This window comes from Myotis lucifugus, unplaced genomic scaffold, assembly GCF_000147115.1.
Source record: "Myotis lucifugus unplaced genomic scaffold, Myoluc2.0 scaffold_1675, whole genome shotgun sequence".
In the NCBI taxonomy this organism is placed as follows: Eukaryota; Metazoa; Chordata; class Mammalia; order Chiroptera; family Vespertilionidae; genus Myotis; species Myotis lucifugus.
In genome coordinates this window covers 2624-12996 of record NW_005872723.1, presented here as the reverse complement: position 1 = coordinate 12996, position 10373 = coordinate 2624, and the positions used below count along the sequence as shown (strand labels likewise).

At 55.4% G+C, this 10373-nt stretch overlaps 1 protein-coding gene across 7 annotated transcripts; it reads right to left on the bottom strand.

Moving 5' to 3' along the window:
- Positions 1-2389: 2389 nt before the first annotated feature.
- On the bottom strand, positions 2390-8223 carry LOC102432715 (patr class I histocompatibility antigen, B-2 alpha chain-like). 7 transcript variants are annotated; one of them, XM_014450043.2, is made up of 8 exons: positions 8092-8223; positions 7691-7975; positions 7204-7479; positions 6389-6664; positions 6162-6266; positions 5697-5729; positions 5517-5564; positions 5058-5368 (listed from the first exon to the last, which is right to left on the bottom strand). In XM_014450043.2, exons 1-8 carry the CDS (start codon positions 8162-8164, stop codon positions 5364-5366), a joined length of 1101 nt encoding a protein of 366 aa, XP_014305529.1. In that variant the 5' UTR covers positions 8165-8223; the 3' UTR covers positions 5058-5363. The 7 variants fall into 7 exon arrangements, with proteins under 7 accessions (XP_006108087.1, XP_023604458.1, XP_014305529.1 ...); XM_023748686.1 differs by having other exon boundaries at positions 7691-8005; positions 8092-8189; XM_006108025.3 differs by lacking the exons at positions 5058-5368; positions 5517-5564; positions 5697-5729 and adding exons at positions 2390-2553; positions 2882-2914.
- Positions 8224-10373: the final 2150 nt, after the last annotated feature.

Genomic DNA, 10373 nt, shown 5'->3' with positions numbered 1-10373 from the left:
AAAAATTTGGCTCTGAAAAGAAATTTCAATCGTTGTACTGTTGATATTTGGCTCTGTTGACTTATGAGCTTGCCGACCACTGGGCTAGACCATCGACGTGTTAGGGCTCTTGATGTTCGCACAATGTCAAAGGCGCAGAAGCACCCATTTGTTAGAGGGTCACCATCCTTAGGCAGCGCAGGGATGACTGTGAATGGATGGAACACATCAGAGCAGCGGGCTGTGCCCCTGAGCCTCCAAGTGCTCCCTATCAGTTACACCTGAAGCCCTTCTAGAAGCTCCTGCGGGCTCCCTGGGCCACACTGGCCTCCCGCGGAGGAGCACTGAGCAGCGTTGCTGTGAATATCACAGCAACTGCCATCCACAGGTTCAGCCGTAAGCAAACTACGGCCCACGGGCCGGATCCGGCCATTTGAAATGAATAAAACTAAAAAAAAAAGACTGTACCCTTTTATGTAATGATGTTTACTTTGAATTTATATTAGTTCACACAAACACTCCATCCATGCTTTTGTTCCGGCCCTCCGGTCCAGTTTAAGAACCCATTGTGGCCCTCGAGACAAAAAGTTTGCCCACCCCTGGGTTAGATCGTCAATAGTCACGCCCAGCAGCACAGGGTCCCAGGCGCTCCACGACCCTTAAAATCAGCAGCAAGGGACACAGAGCCAGGAGGCAGGAAGCAGGACATGGCAGGTCTGCGTCAGCCACGTGAGCATCCCCTGAGGCGGGACACAGAGAGAGAAATGGAAGGCAGCAGGTGGCAGTGGTAACGGGGCCGGCCAGCATCAGGGTGCTGTGGGGGCTCTGGTCTCAGGGGATCGCACGGGCAGGCCTTGCAGGGGAGAAGGTGCGACAGGCCAGGGGGTGACTGTGTGGGAGACGCAGCGTGGAGACACTGGCTCGGGCCAGGGGGACAGTGACCATGGCAGCAGAGATGGACCCCAAGATGGCAAAGCTCATGTTACACCCCGAGTGGGAGCAGAACCCCGTGTCTACATTTCAGTGATGAACTGGAAACCCAAGTGGCACCTCTATCCCTGGCACCTTCCACACTGTCTCACAGGGTGTATCCATCCCATCAGCCAAATTAGAGGGTCAGCCGTGTAAAAACAATGCAGGTGTGAGAAGCAACTCACTGAAAACCAAGCTCCCACCTTGATTTTCTCTGTAACACGCCAGAATCTCACAGAAATAGGAATGGACTAAACATACAGAAAATGGGTAAAACAACTCTTCATTCTCCAATGTGTTTGTCTTCCTCTAGAAAATAACATCTCCACTGACGGAGGAGTGATGTTACCCAAGTCCAACATCAGAACTGTGCCAATAGAAGGCGGGTATTGCTCATATCCACCCTGAGATAAAATTTACATAAAATCTTCAATATTCCTTAAAAAAGAGAGACTTCTTTCAACAGCTGCACTACTCAAAGGGAAAACGTATTTCCTGAATAATTTCCATGTAACTTTATTAACTTCCTTAGATTAGGAACTGCCTTTAACATCTCACAGGGCAGCATTCATTTCACATTGATTGTTGGGGATTTAATATGATAAATGGTATTGATGAAATGATTACCGAATAAGGATCATTATTGATGTACTCTACATATTTCTCATCTCAACTGTGATTTCACGAACCCAGGAGTTCCAGGGCCCCTCAGGAGCAGCAGGGAGGGGCTGACAAGTGAGAACAGGGTCCTAGAAGGAGGCAGGAGCAGGTGGAGCCTGAACACCCATCTCTCCACACCACAGGGTCCTGTGTGCAGGGAGCCCTGGGCCTGTGGGACAATGACGGGCAAAATGCCTCCAGTGGCTATAAGATGGGGACACCCAGACAATGAGACCAAAGCTCTCACACAAAAGCAGGAACAGGCATACTATCCACCAAAAAAAAGAGAAATAACAAACACCCAGGAGATGAGGGCGGAGGGTGGGACCCTGGCTTGAGCTCAGGCTGCCCTGCCCAGGAGGGCCTCGCTGTCCAGGGTCCTGGAGATGCTGCTCTAGGACATGTGACAAGGCCTGGGGGAGGCCTGAATCCCTGTGACCACAGGTCCTGGTGGGACAGGGTTCCACTGAGGGACAAGGTCAGAGGAGCAGAGAGGTGACCCAGCCAAGGAGTGACCACATCAAAGCCCACGATGCACTGAGCACTGACCATGCACAGGCCCCAACCACGCTTCCTCCTCACAGCCCCTCCTGTCCCACCTGGGACAGGCTCAGCACTGCAAACACATGGCTTCTGAAAAGTTCTCAGTGCTTCCATCCATTTCCTCTCAAACTTTAGGATCTTCTCCTTTAATTAACCCTTCAACGGTCCATGGCAAGCAATGAACAAAGTCACATCAGAGTCTCATTTCAATGCGGAGCAGGAAGTGGCAGCTCAGCACCAGGGAGTAAAGGCAGGGATGGGGAGGGCCCAGCCCAACTCTGCTGACAGCAAAGTGTGGGGAGCAGAGCAGGCCAGCCCCCAAATCAGAGGTTCTTGAGTCAGGAAGTGGGAGCGTGAACATCTTCCATCACTCAGTCCCCACAAGGCAGCTGCCTCACGCTGTGGAGGACAAGCATCATGAACACATTCAGCTCAGTGGCTGTAACTGGTGAAATTCTCAAAGCCCACTTCATGCTCACAGTGTCCCACAGACTCCCCACCACCCAGTCCTCCCCTCTGCCCACCCCTCCCCTTGGTAGGGCTTCCCCTGTATAGGCCCAGAGAAACACATCAGAGCCCTGGGTGGTGTCATTGCCTGCGGTGGACACAGCAGGACAGGGTCAGACCCAGGAAAGAAGATTAAAGAAGAAAATATGGGGAGTGGGTTCCCCCCAAGGCTCTCATCTGCACTGTCACAGGGTCTCAGGGGTCACCCCCTCATACTCACTGGCAGCCTGAGCATAGCTCCCTCCTTTCCCACCTGCAGGAAGAAAACATCCCGTGAGAGATCAGGGAGGAGGCACAGCCATGAGGCCTTAAAGGAAGCCCTAGTCCTGGACCCCAGAGAAGTTTCCAGAACTCTGTGTATAGACCCAGGGCAGGATGTAATTCTCGGTCTGTCCTGCGGCTGCCTGACCTGCCTTGGCATTTAGGCTCCTCAGACTCGAGAAGAAATCAGCCATGGTTCTGAGGACCTGCCTCCATCCTGCCCTCCCTACAACGTGTTGGGCAGGAATTCCGGTCGCGGCTGGGAAAATGAGTTATGGTTTCTTGTCAATATTTGATTGGGGACTTGATGGATCAACAACTTTCTCTGTAAAACTCCTACACTGTGCACAAGAGTAAGAAACGCATTCTGTGAAGTAAGAAAAGGTCACAATGCATCCGGAAAATGTTCCTTCCTTCTATCCAGGGGGCGTGTGGAGTCACTAATTGAATTGGGGGCCTGTGGTCCCTTCATTCCTGTCCAGGGAGAGTTGCCAACAGGTACCTCTCGGCGTCCCTTGAGAAGAAACACTTAGGTGCCATTCCCACCTTTGTGTTTCTACATCAACTGCTCATCCTGATTTCCTTACCCTCCAATGGAATTGCTTCCCTTATCTCACCCGTCTCTGCTGAGGAATGTACAGGTGTCCCATGGGGCAGAGTGACTCGCCCTAAACTCCAGGATATGTGAGATCCGTGTAACCTCATTAAATCTTCTCTTTTTATTATTTCTTTCAAAGTGGAGGTGGGAGAGTTGGCATCTTGAATAACATTTCCGGCTGTGACAGCCCATGTGAGGCACCGCATTGGGAAGCACTGGGGGACACAGTAGGAGTGCCCAACCAGTGAAAGGGAGCCATCGTGTAAGTTGGGTGGTTTGAGGTATATAAGGGCTGAAAATCTCTTTCTGGAGAACAAGTACATTCTCACCAACATGGGTAGGGGGTGTCCTTTCTCCACACTTTTGCCAACATGCGTCTCTCCGTTTGGTCCATCTGTCCTTCTGAGCCTTTCACTCTCTCCCCCGACCCATGTGTGATCTCCTGTCATCCTGTCGGTGACGCTCAGCCTCTGACTCCCTGACACCCCATCCTGCTCTCAGTCTCTAGGTGCAGGGAGTGGGGCCAATGCATTTTCCACCAGGTTTGGAACAACTTACTTTTCCACCAGGAATATATGAGACAGAACGAGTCCACATTCTTGTGAACAATTGGTTTTGTCTGACTCTGTCATTCTCAGTGCTGGGAGGTGGGCAGCAACATCACATTAGGGCTGAATTCAATTTCTCCTCTGACTACAACTGTTGGGCAATGTTCCTAAGTGTCCGGGCCATGTAACCAACCTTAAAGGACGATGGATTCGACACAGTGTTCATGAGTAGGTGGGATTCTAGTAAGGTGCCAACATCTTCAATTATTGGGACACTGTTGCTATTAATGGATCTGAGAAAGTGTTTGGTCTTTGCCCCTGGCTCCTGGCACTGAGCTCCTAAAACCCTGGGCATATCCTGAGTGACAAGTGTCTGTGGGAGGCTGATGAGATGGCTCTTGGCTGAGGGTCCTGGAGAGAGTCAGGGTGGGGGCTGGTCCCCAGAAAGACCAAGCTGATCAGAGGGTTGGAACCTTGAGGCCCTAGAAGGAGGCAAGAGCAGGAATGAAATGTATCTCTCCAACCAGAGTCCTGTGTGCAGGGACCCCTGGGCTAGCGGGACAATGACGGCAAAAATGAGCCCTGATACTGTCAGACGGGGATACCCAGAGAATGAGACCAAAACTCCTACACAAACACAGTAACAGGCATCATATCCACAAAAGCAAAGAAACAACAAACACCCAGAAGAGAGGTTCTGAGGGCCTGACCCAGACCTGAGCCTTGGATGACGAGGGGCCTGGAGATGTGATTCATTTGAACAAGTGACAAGGCCTGTGTGTCCCTGTGACCACAGGTTCTGGTGGGACAGGGAACACTGAGGGAGAAGGTCAGAGGAGCAGAGAGGTGACCCGGTTGAGAGGTGACCCGGTTGAAGAGTGACTACAATGCACTGAGCACCACCTGTGCACAGGCCCCGACCACACTCTGTCCTCACAGCCTCTCCCGTCCCCCCTGCAAAGAGCACAAAATAGACAGGAATCTGCAGAATCCTTGGTGCTTCCATTTATTTCCTCTGAGAAAATAATTAATTAAAGAGTCTCCTTTAATTACCTGTCACCAGTCACGTCAAGAATTAAAACACGAGGTCAACCCACAGTCTCATTTCAATACAAAGCAGAAGTTGCAGCTCAGAGCACCAGGGAGTAAAGGCAGGGATGGGGAGGGCCCAGCCCGCCTCTGCTGACAGGAAAGTGTGGGGAGCAGAGCAGGCCAGCCCCCAAATCAGAGGTTCTTGAGTCAGGAAGTGGGAGCGTGAACATCTTCCATCACTCAGTCCCCACAAGGCAGCTGCCTCACGCTGTGGAGGACAAGCATCATGAACAGATTTAGGTCAGTGGCTGTAACTGGTGACATTCTCAAAGCCCACTTCATGCTCACAGTGTCCCACAGACTCCCCACCACCCAGTCCTCCCCTCTGCCCACCCCTCCCCACGGCAGGGTCTCACCTCTAGAAGCCGAGAGAGACACATCAGAGCCCTGGCCGCTGTCACTGCCTGGTGGGGGACACACCAGGCCAGGGTCAGAGCCCCAGGGCAGGAGACTAAGGAGGAACTATGGGGGGAGGGGGTCCCTATGGCTCCCATCTGCACTGTCACAGAGCCTCAGGGGTCCCCCTCCATACTTACTGACAGCCTGAGAGTAGCTCCCTCCTTTCCCACCTGCGGGAAGAAAACATCCTGTGAGAGACCAGGGAGGAGGCAGGGCCATGAGGTCCTAAAGGAAGCCCTAGTCCTGGGCCCCAGAGAAGTTTCCAGAACCCTGTGTATAGACCCAGGGCAGGACCAGGAAACCTGAGGGAAGTGCATGTGTGGGGTCTGAACCCACCGCCCTCCTGGAGGTCTGTGCTCAGCAGGGACCTGCCCTCTGACCTGGGGCTGCTGGGAACGGGGTCCCCACCACCAGCATCATCAGGTGATAAGTGGGTCCCTCATTTTCCCACGGGCCTCACTACAGAGTAAGTGTGAGCACAGAGCCCCACACTGGCCATCACACGGGTGGGGATGGTGCTTCCCATGAATGAGGTGGGACACACGTCTACCTGGGTTTCAACCCTCAGTGGGACAAAACACTCAGACCCCACCCCTGCCCACCTGAGCGCCTCCTCCCCCACATCACAGCTCCAGCCACGGCTCCCAGCAGAACCAGGCCCCCAGCGATGCCCATGATGATGAAGATGAAGGTGTGAGAAGGCGGCTCTGGAGGGAGAAGGGAAGAGAGGGTGAGGGCCCTGAGCCCAGGCCTCAGCCCTGACCCCACTGAGGTCCCCCAGGGCCATGCTCCCCTGAGAAGAGGCTCTGTGCCCACGCCCCCTCCTCACCCCATCTCAGGGTCAGGGGCTCGGGCAGCCCCTCGTGCTGCACATGGCACGTGTATCTCTGCTCCTCTCCAGGGGGCACCCCCACGGCCGCCCACTTCTGGAAGGTGCCGTCCCCCGCAGGCCTGGTCTCCACCAGCTCCATGTCCTGGGTCTGGTCCTCCCCGTCACGCTGCCAGGTCAGGCTGATGTCCGCAGGGTAGAAGCCCAGCGCCCAGCACCTCAGGGTGACCTCACTGGCAGAGACGGGGTGGTGGGTCACGTGTGCCTTTGGAGGGTCTGAGGGGAGGGGAGAAAATGCAGGAACTTTGCATCCGCCATGGGACACTCCGGCAGCGCCCATGTGACCGTCCTGAGAGTGGACAACCACCTGGGGTGGGGGAGGGAGCACACAGCCCACACACCAGCCTGCACAGAGGCACCTGGAAGGACCTCCTAGTCTTTAGAAAGTTCTAGAATCAGAGAGACACAGCCCAGGGCAGGAGGCCATGTGAGTCAGAAAAGCTGGGGTGAGGCCTCAGACACAGTGGGTGTGGGCAGCGCACAAGGCCTGAAAGAGAACGTCCCGTGGGTCCCAGAGCCCCTGCAGGGCCCATGGGAACCGCTGATGGGCTATTTCAGGAGGTCTCCCTGCACCTCAGGAGAGCATGCACCCCTAACTGTCCCTGAGAGGAGGGGGTTCCTCTGGTACCTGACCTGACATCCAGGGGGACTCCCTCCCTGACCCCAAGGCGGGGTGTCTGACACTGACCCCCTGTCCTGTCTCCTTGTAGGAGTCCCAACCCGGGGAGAGGGGGCGGCCCCAGGGCCCCTGGTACCTGCGCGCTGCAGGGTCTCCTTCCCTTTGTCCAGGTAAATGCGGAGCCACTCCATGCAGGGGCCCTCCAGGTAGTTCCTCATCTCCTCAGCCCAATGGTCTGACTCCCACTTGCGCTTGGAGATCTGAGCCGCCATGTCGGCCGCGGTCCAGGAGGTCAGGTCCTCGTTCAGGGCGAGGTAGTCCGCGCCGTCATAGGCGTGTTGCACGTATCCACGGAGGAGGCGCCCGTCTGGTCCCACATCGCAGCCAAACATGCTCTGGATGGTGTGAGACCCTGAACCCGCCCGAGGTCAGCCCCGCCCCGCCCGCCCCACCGGGACTGAATCTAAAACTAAAGTGAAATCGGGTCAAAGTCCCCGCGGCTCCTCCCGGGTGGGGGCCGGGCGGGTCACGCCGCCTGGGGGTGACGCTCGGACCCGGACCCTCGGGGCGACCCCACCCGTCCATGGGGAGGGGGGTCGTGACGGGCCCGGCGCGCGGCTCACCGTCCTCGCTCTGGTTGTAGTAGCCGCGCAGGGTCTGCAGGTTCACTCGGAAAGTCTGTGCGTTGCTCTTGCTGATCTCTGTCTCCCGGTCCCAATACCCCGGGTACACCTGCTCCACCCACGGCTGCTGCATCCACGGCGCCCGCGGCTCCGCCCTCGGATTCGGGGCGTCGCTGTCGAACCGCACGAGCTGCGTGTCGTCCACGTAGCCGACGGCGAGGAAGCGGGGCTCCCCGCGGCCGGGCCGGGACACGATGGTGCTGAAATACCTCAGGGAGTGGGGGCCTGGGGGGCGGACGGAGGGCAGGGCCGGGGCTGGACACGCGCCTTCCCGGTCCCGCGACCCCGTCGGGTCCCCTCGTTCCTCCCCGCACCGCCGCCCCCTCCGACCCCGCACTCACCGGCCCAGCTGGGGGTCAGGACCAGCGCCCCCGAGAGCAGCAGGAGGAGGGTGGGGGGGCTCAGGACCCGCATCCTCGGCGTCGGGGGACCATCTGAGTCCAGGTGCTTCCGCGGAGGAGTTATAACCGGGAGCCTCGGGGACGCTGATTGGCTGCTCTGGAAACCGTTCAGCCAATGGGAGTGAGAAGTGGGGCCGCGTCACGAGTGTCCAGGAAGGAGGCTCAGACACAGGTTGGGAGAGGAGAAGTGAAACCAGGGCGCTGGGGAGTCCCCCACACGGAGCTGCCCCCCCCCAGACTCTGTCCCCTGCGGAGCCCTGAGCTCAGGCCTGGGCCCTGGGAGTCGGTCCTGCCCCTCCTCCTGCGCGGGGCGCCCGTCACACTGTCCCCGAGGCCGGGCCCAGGCGCTGTGCTGTTCAGGGACTTTCCAAGGTTTTGGTGTCACCATCTCTGTGCAGCCTCACACACAGGCAGGCGCCCAGATAACCTTGTGTATGTGGTGACGTCATCATAGTGACCCCTCACGGAGTCACACAGGGTGAGACAGTTATTAATCCATGTCTCATGCTCACTGCCTGTGAGATGGTTACAGAAGTCATGTTTTTAAAAAATATATTTTATATTGATTTCAGAGAAGAAGGGAGAGGGAGAGAGAGAGAGAGAGAAACATCAATGATGAAACGGAACCATTGATGGGCTGCCTCCTTCACACCCCAACTGGGGATAGCTGTGTCCCTAACAAAAGGACAGAACGGAACTGATAGTTGTGTCCCTAACTCCTCTCCCAGGAAAGCCACAGAATGTATCAGTTACTCAGCCTGCCCTTATCTCAGCCAATGGGAAAGCAAGGGAAACTAGCGCCCCCCCCCCTCACTCAACCAACCGGAATCAACCAAGTGCCTTCACCCCCCAACCCCAAGCCCTATAAATTCTTTGTTCTCTTGGGACTCTGGGCTCTCTCGAATCCTGCCTGTAAAGGAGGCAGAGGGACCAAGCTAGCTTGAATAAAGACTCTTTGCTTTTGCATCAGACTGGGCTCCCTAGTGGTCTGTTTGGGGGATTTTGAAATCTGGGCATAACAAGCTGTGACCTCCTGGTTTTAGGTCAATATTCAACCACCGAGCCCTCTGGCTGGGGAATATTGAATAGTTTCTATTCTGTTCTGTCACAGTCCCCAGGGCTGTCTTGCTGGGTGACTCTTGTCCTCATGCAGGTGATGTAAAGTGACGCCTTGTGTCTCTAAGTCCTAGAGACCTTCCCGTGCTGATGCATTTAATCACATCATCAAAGCTCACAGGTGTTGCTGTTCCCACAGAGCCCCCTAGAAAAGGTGTCAGCACTGGGGAGCGGTCTAGCTCATGTGGTGGGACACACCTTGTTCCAAAATTCTGGTTTTCTCTTGGGGGCTGACATTGTATCAAGACAACAGGACTGTCAGTTGGCACCTGCCAGGTGATATTTTCTGAAGGGAGAAGCTCACGTTCATTTTTAAAAAAATATATTTTTGTTGATTTCAGAGAGGAAGGAGAGGGAGGGAGAGAGATAGAAACATGAATGATGAGGGAGAATCTTTGATTGGCCTCCTCCTGCTTGCCCCCATGGGGGATTGGGCCCACATTGGAGATTGGGCCCACCACTCGGACATGTGCCCTTGACTGGAATCAGACCTTCAGTCTTGAGGCTGATGCTCTACCCACTGGGCCAAACCAGCTTGGGCACTCATGTCCATTATTGAGAAAGTGTGAGCCAGTTCACCAGATCTCAGCAATCCTAGTGTCTGTGCCATTGGTTCTGTTACATAAACCTGGGCCAGGCCGGGTGTGGCTCAGTGGCTGAGCATTGACCTATGAACCAGGAGGCCAGGGTTCTATTCCCTGTGAGGCACCTGCAGGGTTGCAGGCTAGATCCCCAGTAGGGGGGCATTCAGGAGGCGGCCTATCCATGGTTCACTCCCATCATGGATGTTTCCATCTCTGTCTGCCTCTCAGTTCCTCTCTGAAATAAAATTTTTTAAAATATATTTTTATTGATTTCAGAGAGGAAGGGAGAGGGAGAGAGAGATAGAAACAACCATAGTGAGAGAGAATCATGGATCTGCTGCCTCCTGCACGTCCCCTACTGGGAACTGAGACCACATCCTGGGCATGTGACCTCGACCTGAATCAAACCTGGGACCCTACAGTCCGCAGACCTATGCTCCAACCATAGAGGCAAACAAGCTAGGGCTCAATTTTTTTAAAAAATGTAAACATGGGCCCTAACCGGTAGGAGGTGTGCAGGAG